Raw genomic sequence first — 19222 nt, 5'->3', positions numbered from 1 at the left:
AGGCTTCACAAGGGGCCATGGGTTTTTTGTTGTTTTTATAAAGGTTCGGTTTTAAGATAAAACTTAATCAATATTAAGTTATAAAATGCATCTTTTTGTATAGTTATAATGTACATAGAGACATGGAAAAGAGGACTACAGATTGTGGGATGATGGAATTTCAAAAACCTGGCACTCAACAATATTTTCATTTTTCCTTTTGCATGGTGTGACATGTTCATTACCCATGGAGCTAAGCTAAATATATCTTTATGGATAAATAAACTACTGTGTCTTTCATAGTACTCTGGCCCAGCCTTCATCTGCACTGTATATCCAGCCATGAAAAGTCAGAGAATAAATGCATCATATTTAATAACAAAAAAGGAGAACATTTCTCTATGTTGATCTTTGAGCAGAGCTCCACTGCTGAGGTTTTATTCAGCCTGTGCAATTCAGTGTCAAAAAAAAGTCAGACATCAGCCAGTAAGAATAACAGCTTCAAGTTATGAAAGTGAAATGTTATGTGATCGGGTCATCTTTAGGTTGCAGTAAATACACAACTTTCTCACAGCTGCTGAGAACAAACATTTAACCTCAGTAGTTTACAGACTGAAAGAAAAGTAAATCAATCAGTACGCATTACAGCAGTAAGGAAAAGGAAAAATACATTCAATCTAAGCTTTGAAACAAATGTTTACCCATAATAAACAAACATAAGGTTGAACTTTAAAGGGTATTTCTCCAACAGGTTGTTCATAGTTGTTTCTTTTTAACTATGACATAAGAAATAGGTGAAATAAAGATTAATTTGTAGCTTGACATATCAAACAGTGGATTCCTGTTGTTCAAAATAGCTCTGGGAATCTCCTTCACTGATCAATAAATTTGTAGGTTATTCTATAATAGTCTCCAAGAAAGTATTTGATTGAGGTAAGTGATTAAGAACTGATTTTAACTTAGTCTTATATAACAATTTGAGGGATTTTTTCTCAGGTTTAGGATGCTTGTCCCAAAAAACTGAATAATTTGTATTGTAGATTCAACTGAGGTTTTTTTTTTTTTTTTTTTTTGCAGCTTGATCTAGTTTAATGAAACTGAAGCAGAAAGATTAAGGTTCATGACACCAAAGCCCAGACGTGACTGCCCCCTGCTGGTTATGCATGTGTTTTCTGCTCTAATGCAGTTACTTTTAAATGATGAAGCTATATACTACCATGAAAATGTTGTTTCCTATGCTGAAATGTTTAGAGGATTTAAAACTACAAGTGTCTTTCTTAACTGCCCTGTCTGAGAAGGTTCGGACAACTGAGGCATGTTTAGTCTAGTTTAATGTGCGTATGTGGCCACAGCCTTGCCAGATGTTTAAGAGGTGATGAAACTGACATGAAACCTACACCTCAGCCTTCATATGCTGAACTTTCATATTGTTGTGCTGGTGCTTGGTAAGTCCATATTTAAAGAACTCGTACACCGACCAGCTAATGGCTGTGGAGGGCATCTGGTAGATGACCCTAGCTTGGACTCCTCTAAAGAAGCCCTGCAGGCCGCCCAGCCTGTACACTGTCCTGAAGGCATGGAGCAAGCCTGAGATGCGTATGTGGGCTCCTTGTTTTTGGCCGGGGGAGCGGAGAGTGTGGAACTCCTGGGTGTTGAGGAGGGTCTTGCAGACGTCCAGTGGCGTTGTTGCTGCCGCTGCGATTGCTCCGGCCAAGGCTCCTGACAGCATGTGGGATGACGGATTGTACAGTCTGTGGGGGTTGAGCTGCTCCTGGAGGTGCTCGTAGGTCATGAAGTGGAGCGCCTGGAAGGGCACGTTCATGGTGAGCTGTGTGGCGTAGCTGCGGTAAAAGGCAGCAGGACCCTCTCTTTGCCACACAGTGCGAACACAGTCCAACACGCCCCTGTAAGGGGACTTATACATCTGCATGCGCTGCTTCACCACTGGGAGCACGTGGATAGATGTGTTGATGAAGGAGAGGGCCAGGTAGGTCCAGTCATGACAGCACAGAGGGGAAACAGATAAACAAATGCAGTCAATATTAGATGTGAAGTAAACCTATTTTTCCCTAAGAACAGAATCACACAGATGCATCAAGTAAAACACCATGTTACTTGATTATGTCAATAAAATGCTTTCTATGTGTTTTGTTCGGATTTCATGACCAACACAAAGTACGATAACTAAAAAAAACAAAAAAAAAAAAAAAAACAATCAGCATAATAGTTATAGTCACCTCACCAATAGGAAAACAGGTCAGAAACTGTCCAGAAGTATTATCATCAGTCTCATCAAGATTGGGATTTAATTTAACAGGCTACCAAAAACAAAAAAGGAATCCAGACCTCTAGGAGTACACTGTTAACTACGAGCAATAAGTGGGCATGTTGTGAGTGATCGACAAGGATCGCTGCAAACGTTAAGACATGCAAACTGGTTCTGTTCCACCCAATCAAATGAGCAGAATGGAGGTAATAATTAAGAATTAAAGGGGTGTGTTTAACTAATTTAGTTTCACATAGCTTAGAATTTGTGGTTTATTAACACTTTGGTGCACCCAACAGGACAAAGATTGCCAGCCTTAAATATTTTACCTGTACCTGATAATGTGTTGTTGGTGGGGGAGATTACAACAAGCAAAAACAGCCATAGACCATTCTACCTTTCACTTTCTGTTAGAATAAAGGACCATCCATACTTTTTCCACTGAGGGGTTAAGAGAAACAAACCAAAAAAAAAAAAAAAAGGAATACAGGTGTCTACATCAGTGCAGCTTTAAGCAGGTAGAAACCAATTTATAATGGGGAGGGGCTTCAAAACGGACCCAGAGACTACAGGCTCTTTGCTGGGCAGGTAAGGTAATTTAATATAACAGCAAAGTTATATTTGGCGTAAGTTAACGTGTCCCCCCAGCAGAGAAGGCTAGTTAGTTTATTATCCAATACTGGATGAGCTCCATTGCAGCAGTTATCAGCTCCTGTTTGTCTATTAAATGTTTTGACTACCGAGTGTCACTCAGTCCCATCCTGATGAAGTGGTCAGCCCTCACACCTCTAGATAACAGACTTATGTTGGAATACTGTTCATAGACTTTAATTCAGTGTTTAACACCATCATCCGCCATCAGCTTACCAACAAACTGGACCAGCTGGGATTCAGCACCTCGCTGTGCAACTGGCTGTTGGATTTTTGTGACAGTAAAGCAGCACCTTCATTCTGAACCTGCCCACAAAGCACACTACTTTTCCACCTGCTAACCTCTGACTTCACACTAACAAATAGCTCCAACTTCATTAGATTTATAGGTGTCTCTGTGGGTCTAATCAGACAGAGACAAAAGAAACGACAGGAGTGAGGTGGGAAGCCTGGCAGGATGATGCAGGGCCAACAGCCTCTTTTAAAATGTAGAGAAGACAAAGGAGATTGTTGTGGACCTGGAGACTTCACACACAGTATGTTCCTCTACACAACGGTGCAGCTGTGGAGAGGCTGAGCGGCACAAAGCTCCTGGGTCTTTATATCTAAGAAGATCTCTCCTGGTCCAGCAACAGTGCATCACTGCCCAGGAAAGCTCAACAACATCTCTATTTTCAGCATAAGCTGAGAAGAGCCAGAGCCCCCTCCTCAAATCATGCTCAGCTTTGACAGGGGCACTATTGAGGGCAATCTAGGGCAAAAGAAAACATGATGGAAGAATCTCTAGTCAAGAAGATCACATATAACCCTTTGGCTTGAATCTAAATCTACAAACTAAGACGGCACAGCATCCTAAAAAAAAAAGCCATCCCAACAGAATGATGGCAGCATCAAACTGCCTGAAGCTTTTCCCTCAGATGTGGACTTGGAGGCACATTAGAGTACATGGGATAATAAAAACTCTTTAATACAGAGAAACAAATGAAAAAAAACTTTGGTTGTTTGGATAAAAGGATATTAATGAGGTAGAATGGCAAAGTCCAGAAATATATATAAGAATGTGGTTCACACAAAAACCTTCCTAACCCTTCCACACCAATCACATGCTTCCTTTAGTTTGTGTTGGTCTAGGACATACCATCTAAATAAAATACACAGAAACAGAAGTTGATGTTCTGTTATTTAGAAAACAACAGTATTCCACTCAGTTTGCTCAGACAGCTGCAGCCAACTCAACAGCTGCACAGGGGACTCCAGCCAGTGTCCTTCCTGTGACATGTTTGGGCAGGTGGGTCAGAGAAAGCTGTGAAAAAAGGTGGGCGAGACCACCGGTTAGACGCCGACATGGAGGACAGTTCAAGGGGGCCTCTGCACCTGCAACTTTCCTCTGAAACTCAAAACTACTGTTTAATGAAAGGAAGAAAAAAAAACTCAAACCCAGTTAGAGACAACGTGCTTTAAAGATTTTTGCCCTTACCCTCAGCTGGGTTCATGGCTGCATCGTGAAGCAAAGTGGCGACACAACCAGCTGCTCCTGAAACACACACCGACAGACACACTTCTGCAGTTACCACACATGAAAACAAGAAAACATAGCAATGATGAAAATATTTCACTTGCAGCAAAACATGGACAGCATCTGCCCCTTAAAGTTTAGTTCTCTACAATTCAGCAAAACCACTAACCCTGAAAAACTGATGCACAGTTTGCAAATACAAACATAGGAGACACCTCCAATGGGGGCAAACCTGAGCAAAGAGTGACCCCTGGTGGACAAGCATTTTGGACAAACTCTAAAACGAAGCATTTAAGATGAGAAACCATTTACCCAGCCACTAACTAAACTGGAAACAAATAGTCTAAATTTACCCTGAACATGTAGAGCACTAAGCTTTGACTTGACCCACCGTGTTGAAATTTTCAACTCATAATAGTCTTGAACTCTTGTACAACTTTTTACCATTCTATAAATACAAAGGGGTGTTTTATGGTACCATTAGCCAAATGACTGTTAGCGCCTGGATGAATGGTATCACTTAGAGTCCTTTTCAGTTTCTCATAGGTGGCAAAATACAGAGCGTGTGCGGGTCCTGCGCCGACAGCTGTAGCATTCAGGCCTCTTAGCGGTCGCCAGACACCCTCAGCGGCTACAATCCGGCGAAGCGCGTCCATCACATTCTTGTAGCGGGCAGCGGGGTCAGGCTGGAGACTCTGCATTCTTGTCTGCAAAAGAAAGGTGGTCATATTTGTAAAAAAAAAAATAAAAAATCCACCTTTCATGCCATACCATAGGGATTTTTTTAAAAACAACTTTTTTTTAACATATTGACCTTGGATATAAATATTGTGTTACGAATGAATGATTAAAGTTGCTGTTTTTTTCAAAATATTGCAATACGAGTGCTTGATTAATAGCCTTCAGGGCAACTGAGAGGACAAATGTGGGAAATGAGGTTTGTGACACAGGGTGGGGTTCATGTTTGTGTACATGAATGATTGAATAGGAGGAAGTGTGCTGTTACAAGCTCTGGGTCACGAGAGGACATACACTTTTTTCCTTTACATAGAACCTGAACTCTTTTTTTTGGTTGTTCTAACAACATAGCTCTATGGACGCCGCATCAGTATGAAGCCAGCTATACTGCAGGTCATGGGTGTGAAACTCTCCAATAAATGAGTACATATTTAGCCCGCAGCCCTTTTACTCTTGCAAGTATTTTGAGCACGTAGATCAGCGTTTTTCAACCTTGGTCCTTAAGGCACCCTGCCATACATGAAGGTGATGCTTCCTAGCTTCAGTTGATTTCAATTGGTGACCGATAAACAGACTCTGAAGCAGAGAATTTTGAAGATTAGCAACCTAACTTCCAGCTGAAGAGTCAAACTTGCATAAACCCACAACAGAGCCATCCTAGGCCTGCTGTGCTCATCATTAGTGTTTAGGGGTTAAAGTTCATGTTAAAATCAAGGCACGGACTAGCATGAGATTCTCACAGTGCGATAACGTTGGTTACGATTTTTTATTATTTTTACAACACAATCGTTTAAAACAAAAAATTACATATTTATTAGGTGCTGATGCTTCAACCTATTATTGTTTGCACAGCAATGAGTGGGGGAGGGGCAGCACTGCACTACAATATCCATCCAACAGCCTTAGAAATCCGAGGTCACTTTAGAAGTTATCTGGTCTCTCTTTAAATGACTTTAACCCACGTTTTTTGAAACTCCTAACAGAGGTCTGTTGGCTTCTGACTAGAAATAAAAACTACACTTGAAGCTCAGTCATGTGGTACAATCACGAGAGACAGTGACCCAGAAAGTTAGCATGACTGATGATCTAAACACTCCTGCAAACAATCGGGTTTGTTGTGAAAAACTGCTTGACTGACCGGACCACACTGGTAATGTGGAAAACAGCAGTTTATCTGCAATGTGGAAGGCAGAAAACTACATAAACAGCAGAGTTTAAGGGGCTTTAGAAACAGGCTTGCAGGTAAAATGCACCCATACTAATATGCTTCCTTTCTCAATTGCTCAGAATAGCAATATAACATGTTTGATATACTTTGAAATCAGCTTCATAAAAATCACCTGATTTTACAGTTGATAAAAACTTAATTTGAACCTTAAGTCCAGTTAAAAAGGCCAGTTGTATGCACTGCTGGATCTTAAAAAGGTTTTAAGTAGAGCTTCACAATGTTAAAGAAAAGAGAGCAAAATAAAAAATAAAAAAAGCTTTTCAGAAAGGCAGTTTGTTGAAAACAATTTAAATTAAATAGGCTGTTAATGAGGTGATCTAAACCTTAAGACACTGCCCCTCAAAAGCCAAAATCTGGACAAAACCTTGGATTCCATGTTTTTTTGGTTAAATATTTTCAGTCTTTAGACCCCTGTTTGGTGAAGATAAACAAGCTCATAGACTCTGAACGTGGTGGGTAGTTGAGCTGCACAAACAATTCCTCTCATAATGTGTCATCATGGTAGAAATTGGACTAAGTAACACGATCAATACAAAATTCTTAAAAGATCCTAAGAGTAAAAAAACCTGAGAAAAAAAGCACAGATGAGCCACAGGATCCAATTTACTATCCATCAAGAAACGGGATAGACCTCGATCTAAATTATGGATACTGATGTTGCCGAAAGCGCCAAAGAAAAAGACGCCATCCCTGAGGAAACAGCTTCAAAAATCTGCTTCGATGTCACAAAATTATGAATATAAACTTTGCCAGAGAGCACCAACTATAGGACACTGAGAGGATGAAATAAAAAAGTAACCTTGATGGGTCCTAATATTACAGACATGACATAGAGATCCCCCTGAGATGATCTATAGGTGCCACCATGGTGCAGGTAAGCATGGTTTGGGGCTTTTATCTTTCAAACTGAACTTCAGGTGGTGCAGGACTATTAAATAGTAGCTAGTTATGTGGAGATATTGCAACGGGCTTCCTTCATAACCGGGGGCCTTTTTCAAGGGTTTTTTAAGAGGACAAGGCTGCAGTTCACAATGCAAGCCTGACAAGGACTTCCTCCCGAGAATAACATCCAACTTTTGGAGAATTATGTGTGTCACCCCGATCTTAGCTCTACAGAGGGTACCTGAAGATAAACAGCAGGATGATAATAATAATAGGCCTAATTGAAATTTGTTGATCTCACATTGGAAAAATTTACCTCTGCATTTAATCTATTCTCTTGGGGAGGAGTGGACTGCCATCGTGGGGTGCCCCGGGAGCAATCGGGGGTTACGGGTCTTGCTCAGAGCTCCAGAGTGGCAGTCTGTGAGAGTAGGGCTAAGCTCTATGCCCCAACCACTAGGACGCCATTCCCCCTTGCTAACAAAAAAGGAAAAGCTTGCAAAAAATTTTCAAGACATTGCCACCTTCATGAAGCCTTCTTCAACACCTATACCTCTAATAGTAGTATGCCTAAACAACTGAAGTGGACAACAAGAATGGTGGAGCTATTCACTCCTTTTCTAACACTGATATCTGTTTTGAGATTATCCTCTTGAAATGTTTTTGTTTCTGGGTTTAATGTTTCTCCATTATGAAGCTTTACTAAGAAACATTCTTGTATTCAATCAGTGCAACTTTATCAAATATTTTAACTGGCCTTTGAATTTTGATAAAAAGTTACACAATGTCCCTTTAGACCAAAACACAACTTATTCGATCCATGTTGACTTTAGTCATGCCCTACCAATGTTTGGCTGCCACCAGAAAGCAAAATTATTTAAAGCATTTAACAATACTACACCAGAATGTATTTTAAGGTTAATTCTGCTTTCAACTCCAAAAAACATTACAAAGTTGTAAATAAGATTGTCAACTAACAATTTGTTGGACAGAACTGCAGCAGAAATATTAAAGGCAAAAATCTAAAATAATTCTGACAGTAGGCGTTTTTATGGTTCTAGTTCAAATTATTTATTTTTTTTACGAAATAGGTGTAAATTATCATAAAAGAAATAAATGAAATAAAACAATCTGAAAAATATGTAATGGTTTTAATGTTAAGATGCACTATATACCTGAATTTATTCAAAAAAAAAAAAGGAACATGTCTAATAATGTAAAAACAAATATTTACTATAAAGTTATATTTGAGGAGAGAATTAAAAATGAACAACTAAAAACAGTGGTTTTTAACCATGCAAATATCTCATTTTTCTCAGATTGTTTACATTGCTAAACAACCTGTAAAAGGTGTTTGTGTTTTGAACATCACCGTATGTTTGTTTTATAGAATTTTGCCATTTTTCTATTTTCTTGTTCTTTCTTATTTACTCTCTTGACCTCACATAACTAGATTACAAATGTTTAGTATAGTTGCTAGTATTTTGACCGTCCGGGATGCCGTAGCTTGCTTTAGGTCTAAGTAGTTGCATAACAGTTTCCTTCTAAGTTTTGACAGCAGCTGAAGTTAAATTTAATATTTAGAAACAAAAAAAATGCACTTCATACTAAGTTTAAAGTTGTGAAATAGAACCAGAAGCAAACGTTAACTAAAAAATATGAAGAAAATAGCATGCTAACCAGTTAGCCGAGGCTGTATAATGTAACCGAGCCAGCTGACCTTCGTCACAGGTCTACAACGTGTTAGCCTGAATGCTAATGTGCTATGCTAGCAAACAAGCTGCCTGACATAACGCCCAGAGATCATAACGGAACCCCATTGCAGAAAAATTCAACATTTATAGGAAGTTATCATTCAGCTGATAGCAGTGAGCCTTGCTACCTTCACACAGTCGACGGGAAACATAACGCAGTGCTCCATGATACCAGCAACGGCTCCAGCCAACATGTGGGTGCTAGTAGAAGCTCCCTGTGGCAGACCTTCATAGTCAGGTTCAGAGTCCTCCGTTAGAGCGTCTTGAGGTGCACAGACTGCATCCACCCTTTGTAGCTGCGATTCCCCTCCGATGCGGGGCGTTAAGCTGTTCACAATACTTTCAGAAACTCCCCAAAATCTGCCCCCGAACCATCGAACTTCTGCCCCTGCAGAGGCTCCTGCAACCCCGGCATCGCTGCCCGCGTTCTCCGCTGTCATCCGACGTTTCCTTACAAATCCATCTGCTTCCATGAGAAACCAGGCCGTATGAGAAGTCTTATTGTGGGGAATTTCAGGCCTTGACTTTCACATTCCCTTGGGGTTCCTTCGCAGCTCCCTTCCTACTACAACTCTCTAGTCCCCGCCTCTACAGCCTGTTCCCAAACAGCACAGCGGGGAAGGCCGAAATCCAGCTCCGACCGACGGCGGGATGAAGACGTCATCGCCCATTGGAGACCTAACCTTTTCACGCTATTGGATGAAACATATGCCAATCATGACTGGTTTTGTTGAAAACTTCACTTTGTCACATGGCTTCGCACTTGAAGGGCACACCCCCAGAATACATTAAAAACAAAAAAAATATTTAAAACTACATAAGATTTAAGCAGAGGTCGGTAGAGGACCAATAAATAAATACATTAATAAATAAATAAAAAATGTAAGCAAGTAAAAATAGAAAGCAGCAGTCCGAGAAATATCTCAAACTACTTGGTAAAATGGCAACTCAAGGACTAATTAGAATTTGTTGGCTCACAGTATCAGATATAGTCAACATTTTCAACATAAACTTATAAATTCAGTCTTGATTAGATCAAGTTACGCATGGTGGGTAGAGTCAGAGTCATAGTCAGAAACTTTTCATAAGGGTGGCCAGCAGGCAATAACCAAAAGTGGATAGGCACCAGAACCTTAGGGTCAATTTACACTGTTCCAACAGGAACAAGCACAATTGTTTACCACATTTTTAAATATAGACAAACTATAGTTTCCTACAGCCTTTGCTAACAAATAGATGCATATATTTAAACATTCGTCTATGTGATGGCCAAATCCATGGCCACACTCTGAAGCTGACAAAAGATGGGGGGGCCAGGGCTCAGCAAATTTGGATGCTGATTGGACTGCACCACTGGTCCTTGCTGGCGGGGGAATGTGTAGTTTCCTTCTTTAGATGAGTTTTTGCATTTAGGTGAATATTGGTATTTGGACTTTAATGGTTTTGATTTTCATTTTGTGAGTCTTTAGTTTAGTCAAACTTAGCTGTACTGTTATTTGTTTTGTTTGTAATTGTATTCTGTTTAGTTACCCCTATTGTGTCTAAATTGGTCTGATCAGCCAGTATATATACCCCTGTCTGTCATTTCTTTGTAGGTCAGTTATGTTTGTTTGTACAGCCAGTTTGTTTACATTTTTGCCTGAGTTCAGTTTTGTTTCTTTGACCTCTTTTATGAGCTCAGTTTATCTTTTGTCATCTATTTTTTGGGTTAAAATAAAAAACCCTATTTTTCTAATTAATATCCTGTGACTCCTCCTGTGTTTTTAACTCGGTCCATCACATGTGGTGTCAGAAGTGAGGATTTTGGGTTGAGGAGCCAGGATTTTTTTTCTGTTTTTTTTTTTTTTGTGTGAGCAATTTTTCCCCCACCAACAAACTTTTTGAGCCATGCAGAACGGTCTGCGCCCAAGAAAAGGAAATAAGGTGGAGACCAAAGAGGCTTCCCAGCAATCAGAGAGAGAGGAAATGGAAGGAGGAGCTTCAGCAGCAGCAGCTGAAGCCACTGATGAGGAGGAGCCCAGAGAGCCAACTCTGCATGATATTGCTGGGATTCTTCAGGCTTTCATGGGACAACAGGAAGTTCGGGAGAAAAAGCAGAGAGAAGTTTCTGCACAACAAGAACAGCGCTTTAGGAGCTTGCAACATCAGTTTTGGCTTTTGCAGATGGAAATACAGGCCAGGACAACCCCGCCCCCTGAGCCCACATCAACTGATCCACCACCTGTTACAACTCAAATTGATCAGATTCAAACAACATCTCAACCTGAGGATTCAGCTTTCAGCTCAACAGGTCAGTCTGTGCACCTTCCTCATCCTAAATTGGAAAAATTGACTGCTGATATGTTTGTTGAGGTGCAGGGAGCTCCCTATCTGTTGAAGGTTGGGGTAGCTGATAACCTACCCTATCCTGTAGTTTTGGGGGAGGATCTGCCTGTCATCTATGACTTATTGAGGGATGTGCAGAGCTGTAACGTGGCTGTAACCAGAGCCCAAGCTAAAAATCAAGATGAGCATTTTGCAACACTTGGTGCTTTACCTTTTTTCGAGGCTGAGTTGCAGACGGAACCTGGGAAGTCTCGGAAGCCACGCAGTCAAAGAAGGCGTGAGAAATTTCAACATGCATTGGGTGAGACTTCAGTTGAAGTGGCTCCAGATATGCCACTGGGTTTTTCAATACCCACAAACATCAGACAAATGCAGCAGAATGATCCAACTTTATTTGCCCTGTTGCTGAAGGCTAGGAGGGAGGCCTCTGTAGGATCTGACACAAATAAAGAGCAGTATATACTGCAAGATGGCATTTTATATCATCAACATGGCCAGTTTAAGCAGTTAGTTGTCCCTAAGGAGGCTCGTGAAACAGTGCTGACTTTGGGACACTCTATTCCCTGGGCTGGCCACCTTGGGAAGTATAAGACCACTGCTCGCATCAAGCGATATTTTTTCTGGCCTGGTTTAAGATCAGATGTTGCTTTATTTTGCAGAAGCTGCCCTGAGTGTCAGAAAACCTCAATGAGAGTCCCTAGCAAAGCACCACTTCAACCCCTTCCCATTATTGGTACACCCTTTCTACGCCTTGGGATGGATGTAGTGGGCCCGGTGGAAAAAAGTAAATCTGGAAATCGCTTCATGCTTGTCATCACAGACTATGCAACAAGATATCCTGAAGTTTTTCCACTAAAGACTGTTAAAGCAAAACATGTGGCTTCCTCACTGGTTCAATTTTTCTCAAGGGTTGGATTTCCACAGGAGATTTTAACCGATCAGGGCACTAACTTTATGTCCACACTCTTGAAACAGGTCTATAAGCTGTTGGGCATCAGGAGCATGAGGACAACACCATACCACCCACAGACGGATGGCCTGACAGAGCGCTTTAACCAAACTCTCAAACAAATGCTACGTAAGTTTGTGAATGATACAGGCTCTGATTGGGACCAGTGGTTGCCATACCTCCTTTTTGCCTACAGGGAGGTTCCTCAGGCTTCCACTGGTTTCTCCCCATTTGAGCTCCTCTATGGTCATGATGTGAGGGGCCCTCTGACCCTGCTAAGAGATGCATGGGAGGGAGATCAGAGTAAAGAGGATCCAGTCAACATTATTTCATTTGTTCTCCATATGAGGGATAAACTGCAGCAAATGAGTGAGTTGGCTCAGAGTCACATGGCAGCTGCTCAGAAACACCAAAAGGTTTGGTTTGACAAGAAAGCTCGCCACAGAAGTTTTGCTCCTGGCCAGAAGGTTTTGGTAATGTTGCCAACTTCTGACAGCAAGTTGCTAGCAAAATGGCAGGGACCCTTTGAAGTACTGAGGAAAACTGGACCTACTACCTATCAAGTCTCTACACCAGGTCTCCAGCGAGGGAGTCGAGTGCTCCATGTTAACCTTCTCAAGGAGTGGGTTCCAAGGAAGGAGAATGAAACTGAGGTGTTGCTTATTCACAGAGTGGAGGAGGAGGAAGAAGTTAATGACTATTTGCCCTCAGTAACATCCTCTGTGCTGGACCTAAGCCATCTCACCAGCGAGCAACAGTCTCAGGTAACACCTCTTATTACTTCTGACATATTTCAAGAGTGTCCAGGTCGCACCACTCTGGTGGAGCACAGCATTGTTTTAAAACCAGATGCTGCCATAAAGCGTATGAGTTACAGGATACCCGAACGCTTCCGGGTGGAGCTGAAGGAGGAGATGGACCTCATGCTGTCTCTAGGAATCATCCAACCTTCAACAAGTGAGTGGTGCAACCCTGTTGTGTTGGTTCCGAAAAAGGATGGCAAAATAAGATTTTGCATTGACTTCAGGTACCTCAACTCTATATCAAAATTTGACTCTTACCCAATGCCACGTATTGATGACCTCATTGAGCACCTGGGGGCAGCAAGATACTTAACAACTATTGATCTGTCTAAGGGGTACTGGCAGGTGCCTCTCACTAAACAGTCCCAGGAGCTGACAGCGTTTCGCACCCCCTGGGGATTGTTCGAGTTCACAGTCCTGCCATTCGGTCTCCATGGGGCCCCAGCAACATTTCAAAGACTAATGGATCAGGTACTCTCTGGGCTCTCAGCATTCACCTGTGCATACCTTGATGATGTTGTGGTTTTCAGTGCAACTTGGGAAGAGCATGTTCACCATCTAAAGGAGGTCCTGGATCGGCTGCGTTTAGCAGGCCTTACCATCAATCCAGCAAAGTGTGCTCTTGCCAGGACAGAAATACAGTACTTGGGGTACACCATTGGAGGTGGTACTCTGAAACCTCAAGTTGATAAAATCAATGCGATAGCATCCTGTCCGCTCCCACAAACCAGGAAACAGCTGCGGTCTTTTCTTGGCATGGCTGCATTCTACCACAGATTCATTCCTAATTTTTCAGCTAGAGCAGCATTCCTAACAGACAGGACGGGCTCCAGAAGTCCCACTAAAATTCAGTGGACAGCAGAGGCTATTGCAGCATTTAAGGACATTAGCCAATCTCTGAGTAAGAATCCAGTTTTGCACTCACCTGATTTTGCAAAAGACTTTGTGTTGCAGACTGATGCTTCTGAAAGAGGCCTTGGGGCAGTGCTTCTGCAGGGACCACCGGAGGACCAACATCCAGTTGCCTACATCAGCCGCAAGCTGCTGCCAAGAGAGGGGCGCTATGCAACCGTGGAGAAGGAAGCCTTGGCTATTAAATGGGCCCTTGACTCATTCAAATATTATTTGCTAGGAAGAGAATTCACACTTCAGACTGATCACAGAGCCCTCCAGTGGCTGGAAAGAATGAAGGACACTAATGGGAGAATCACCAGATGGTACCTTGCTATGCAGCCATTTCGGTTTAAGGTTCACTACATCCCCGGCAAGGACAACACCACTGCTGATTACCTTTCTCGGAGCCAGAGGGAAGATCAGGAAGTGGGGGAGTGTGTGATGGCCAAATCCATGGCCACACTCTGAAGCTGACAAAAGATGGGGGGGCCAGGGCTCAGCAAATTTGGATGCTGATTGGACTGCACCACTGGTCCTTGCTGGCGGGGGAATGTGTAGTTTCCTTCTTTAGATGAGTTTTTGCATTTAGGTGAATATTGGTATTTGGACTTTAATGGTTTTGATTTTCATTTTGTGAGTCTTTAGTTTAGTCAAACTTAGCTGTACTGTTATTTGTTTTGTTTGTAATTGTATTCTGTTTAGTTACCCCTATTGTGTCTAAATTGGTCTGATCAGCCAGTATATATACCCCTGTCTGTCATTTCTTTGTAGGTCAGTTATGTTTGTTTGTACAGCCAGTTTGTTTACATTTTTGCCTGAGTTCAGTTTTGTTTCTTTGACCTCTTTTATGAGCTCAGTTTATCTTTTGTCATCTATTTTTTGGGTTAAAATAAAAAACCCTATTTTTCTAATTAATATCCTGTGACTCCTCCTGTGTTTTTAACTCGGTCCATCACAGTCTAGATAAAAGCTATATTGGATAAAATTCTATTTGGTTTGAGTTCTGGAGCGAACATCTTTTCCATCGTCATTACTTACCTACTTTTATCAATATCATTCTACATTAAATTGACATTTACAAGTACTAACAGACATCCCAAGCTCCAAAAACTCATTTCAGGGAGATGCTTAACCCCCCGACCCCCGGGTACAACAGATCAGCAACTTGCACCATACATACACACTTAAGGCCAGCAACTTCTCAACAACTGTTTATTACTTAACAGTAATTTCTTAAACACAAAACAGAGCAGTATTGGTCTTTTATTTTCAATTTTCAATACTTTCAATCTTGTATCCTTGAACATCGGTTGTGCTTTCTGTTTTTCATGGGACTTCAGCATACAGTGCACATCGCCACAGTGTCATCATTCCTCACCATGGCTGGTTCTACACAGGGGCCAATGGGGGCCAGAAATTCTAATGACTATATGTGGTAGAACAGACATGGTTACTAATATCTACTTAAATTGATAATTTAATATGTTTTTATTAAAATAGTTATTTATAGTATCTATGATTTCACTGTAGACTCTTAGATGACTTGCAGAGACACATAATTTTCTCTTTACAGCATATAACACAAAATCTAGTTCTGAAAGAGCATGAATTCTGTACTAATGATCTAATGTTGGTATATTGATGTGCATAATTAACCACAACGTTTTTGTTGACAAGTAATTGTAAAATTAAATGTTTTGAATATTCTACTTGAGAGGAAAAAATGGTAGGGGTGGCCAATGATTGGCTAAGGGTGGCCATGGCCACCCCTGGCCCACCATCTAGCTCCGCCCTGGGGTAGAGTTGCTCGAGTAGAAAGTATATTACTAAAGTATAAATAAATAAATAAATAATAAAAAGTACATCGAAGTAATACATATACATGAAAGTAATTTTCTTACTTACTGAAGTAAAGTAAGTAGGCTCCATTTCACTACCCACGTAATTAAAAAAGCTAAATAATAGTTTAAATAATAAACCTTTGATTTTACATTCTGAAATATTTAAAATTTAAAATAGCTAAGACAAAGTAAAAGTAAAGTACAACATATACTTGTTGTAGTAATGTATTACTAGATTCCAGTAATGTATATTTAATTTCAGAAATTTCTGCTAAATCAGGGTATCTAGCTCTAATAGCATGCAAGAAGTGGTCTGACCTTTTGGTATTATTTTTGTTGTAGTGCACCAGTGCAAAAAAACAACTACAATTCAATTTTGTGTGCATCTATTTAATAGCAAAAAACAAAATAAACAAAAAAAAAATATTTGCACAGTATGAGAATTTGACCTTTTTTTTTTCTTTTTTTTTTACAGTCAAACGCTACTATTCTATAATATTTAAAAGGTTGCAGCTTAAAGAGAGTGACCTTTGATCTCAATTCAAATATTGTGAAAGGCTTGGGAAAGGCCTGTAAACACTCTATGTGTAGCTTCGGCCATTTTTAGCTCTTTTTCCTGTTGAAAGACCTATTGCCGATCCATTTATTAGTTTGTTTTTAGAATCCACCTGATATTTCATTAAATCCTGGTATTTAGAGATTGCATGATGCCATGTGCTTCTGCACCTTGACAAAGTCCCTGATGCCTTTAGAAGGGAAACAGACCTTTATATAAATCACAGTGGGAATGAGGTGCTTTTCCACAAAATAATTCTTTATTTTAGAATATATCCATCACGAGTTTTTTTTAGCTAAAAGCTAGAGCTGCGTCTCATTTGACCAAAGCACATGATAGCAGTTTGTGATCTGAGATTGCAGACAGCTGGTTGGCATAAAGATACCTTCAAGTAGTTGCTATGACAATTTGCTGCAGCTTTTTTCCTGCAGCTCCCTGTTTTTTTGTTTGTTTTTCTATTTGTTGTTGTAGTTATTTTTGTCTCCCTTACTACTCTGCTCCCTTTGTGTGGTACCAAGATATTTGATCGTTAATCTCACACAGAATGTTGTGGATTTTTAATTAGAAAATTATTGAAACTGTTTAACTTTAAAAGTATCAAATCAAAGCAAAAAAAGCTTCACTTGCATCTTTCTTTATGATAATTGTAAATATACAAATGCAGATTGACGGATTGATGGATGGATAAAACATTTATTTTCTTCAGTGTATTTTTTTCTGTTAAAAACTGAAAAATATAATGAGACAGGATGGCTGCTGCTCAGCTTCCATATAAATACAGGCTAATTACCATATAACGAAAGCAGATGTTTTAGTGAAAGTATGCTACTAAAGTTCCAAAAGAAACCTTTCTTTACAGGTTTAATCCCTTTAAGGCAGCAGGGAGTCCGTTGCTTCATTTAGACTTAATGGTTACAAAATAACGATCATGCACATACACACCCCGAAATTAAGGTAGATCAGGATAAGGAATCAGACTTTTATGTATAGTTTTAGACTGTGTGGTGTGGAGGCTGCAGCGCCTCACACTGGAAGGAAGTGAGACGAGTGGTGAGAACAGCAGAGAAGATCATTGGGGCTCCTCTTCTCTCCATTAAAGACATTTCATCCCAGCGCTGCATGTCCTGAGCCCGTGACATCATAAATGACCCCTCACACCCCCACCATGGACTCTTCTCCTTGCTGCCCTCTGGGAAGAGGCTTCGCAGCATTTGATGCAGGTCTAGCAGATTCTGAAATAGATTCTTCCCCACCGCCATCAGACAGCTGAACTGTTAAAAAACACTCTAAATCATGTCACAGACTGTGCATCACACTGACAACATGAAACCAAAACTCTGCATGATTGCACCGTATATATTTAATGCTCGGAACTTCCATACCAATGCGGTTTTTTTGCACCATGTTTTACTCCCACACTGTTTCAATTTGGTAAGTGCTGTACTTTAAGAAATGTAAATGTCATGAAAGCTTTCCAAAATGAAATTTTATTTTTTATACACTTTGTGTATACAAAAGGACAACAAAAGTCTAAGAATATCACCAAGTCAACTGTGACTGTATACCACCAGGCTTGAATTCAAATTTAAATGCGTTTCTATGCCAAATTCTCTGTTATTCATAAACAATATGCGTGTTTCTCTCATAAGTTTACCAGGTCATTTATGTATGTTTTATAGCAGAAGCAAGTGGAAAAACACAAGATAATAAAATAACAATAATATTAGATCAAACTAAACAGGGAGTGGATATAAAGCAAGTGAAAAAGCCGCATAAAGAAAGATTTGAGATCTCGATTATTCTTAAAGAATAATTCGCAAGATCATTTAAAAAAATCTCAATTAGAATATGTAGTAAAGAGGGAAAAACGAAGGGTTTTATACACTAGGACAGTAGCCCTAACCCCTTCCTACTGCAGTGTTATCCTTAAAGGTGGGTGCTATGCTGGAATTCCCACATTTCTAATTTCTATATGCGATGACGTTAAAGAGATCCTGTATGATTTGCATCTCTCAAACTTATCATTATTCATTTTTTCGTTAGGCTTCCATAAGGACCGGTGTCCACTTGTTAATTGAGACTAATTGTTTACATGAAGCCCATTCCAGGTTTTCGGTTACTATCTATCCAAATGAACCGAGAAAGTAAGGAACATTTATTTAAGCTCATTTTAGAATCACTGGGAAACTATAGTTTTTGACTACTGTTGATAAATGCTCAGAAACATAACATCACCAGTGAATGTATTTGCCTGCCCCTGCAACCTCCCCCACTTTTTTTTTTTTTTTCGTTTTAACTAAAAAAAGGGTAATTGTGTTTTGGTGCAGAGCTGTTAAAGTGTAATTAGATTTTGGTCCTTTATTGCCTGAGAGAGCCTTCAACGGCTGCAGTGTTGAATTTCTGCCGACAAAGGGGAATGAAGTGTTAATTTCTGCTTACAAGAACAAAATCTCCTGCCTGGATAGTCTGATCCAGTTAAGGTTGATTGGCCGCTGCCGCAGACGCTCCTTTAAGGAAAACCAAGCAGACACAATATCAGGATCATTTCTCATTCGTGAAACTAATGCTAGTCTAATATGGTGAAGGAAGGGGGGGGTTAAGTCTTTTAGGAAACCCTAGATCACAGTAGCTTCCTATTTCATCCCCTCCTGCGGAGAGAGTGCACAATCTCAGTAAACCTCAGGAATTATTTTACGCTGCCTAAGCAAAATCCAGTCAAAATCCTCACTATATGGAACAGATGAGACTCTAACTTGCTTATCTTCTGCTGTGTTTGGTTATTTTTCCCCCAATAAAAGTATTTACTTCTTCCTTCAGATTTTGACAGGCAATCTCCAGCT

The 19222-nt window shown here is 40.3% G+C and overlaps 2 protein-coding genes across 2 annotated transcripts; one reads left to right on the top strand and one right to left on the bottom strand.

The window, feature by feature from the left end:
- Positions 1-383: 383 nt before the first annotated feature.
- On the bottom strand, positions 384-9652 carry slc25a28 (solute carrier family 25 member 28). The gene is made up of 4 exons (XM_038296403.1): positions 9143-9652; positions 4891-5119; positions 4374-4430; positions 384-1923 (listed from the first exon to the last, which is right to left on the bottom strand). The coding sequence occupies exons 1-4, from the start codon at positions 9485-9487 to the stop codon at positions 1373-1375; spliced, it is 1182 nt and encodes a 393-aa protein (XP_038152331.1). The 5' UTR covers positions 9488-9652; the 3' UTR covers positions 384-1372.
- Positions 9653-12582: 2930 nt separating this feature from the next.
- Positions 12583-13903, top strand: LOC119790712. The gene is made up of 2 exons (XM_038296388.1): positions 12583-13245; positions 13316-13903. Exons 1-2 carry the CDS (start codon positions 12633-12635, stop codon positions 13402-13404), a joined length of 702 nt encoding a protein of 233 aa, XP_038152316.1. The 5' UTR covers positions 12583-12632; the 3' UTR covers positions 13405-13903.
- Positions 13904-19222: the final 5319 nt, after the last annotated feature.

The sequence above is a fragment of the Cyprinodon tularosa genome, unplaced genomic scaffold (assembly GCF_016077235.1).
Source record: "Cyprinodon tularosa strain WSP-4 unplaced genomic scaffold, ASM1607723v1 ctg37, whole genome shotgun sequence".
Taxonomy (NCBI): Eukaryota; Metazoa; Chordata; class Actinopteri; order Cyprinodontiformes; family Cyprinodontidae; genus Cyprinodon; species Cyprinodon tularosa.
This window is presented reverse-complemented; position numbering and strand designations above follow the sequence as displayed.

Coding starts and splice junctions, on each gene's coding strand:
- slc25a28 (XM_038296403.1), bottom strand. CDS start 9,487: ATGGAAGCAGATGGATTTGTAAGGAAACGTCGGATGACAGCGGAGAAC. Junction 4,431..4,890: donor TAACAGTCATTTGGCTAATG/GTACCATAAAAC, acceptor TGTGTGTTTCAG/GAGCAGCTGGTTGTGTCGCC. Junction 1,924..4,373: donor AGCCATGAACCCAGCTGAGG/GTAAGGGCAAAA, acceptor ACGTGCTCCCAG/TGGTGAAGCAGCGCATGCAG.
- LOC119790712 (XM_038296388.1), top strand. CDS start 12,633: ATGAGGGATAAACTGCAGCAAATGAGTGAGTTGGCTCAGAGTCACATG. Junction 13,246..13,315: donor AATCATCCAACCTTCAACAA/GTGAGTGGTGCA, acceptor CATTGACTTCAG/GTACCTCAACTCTATATCAA.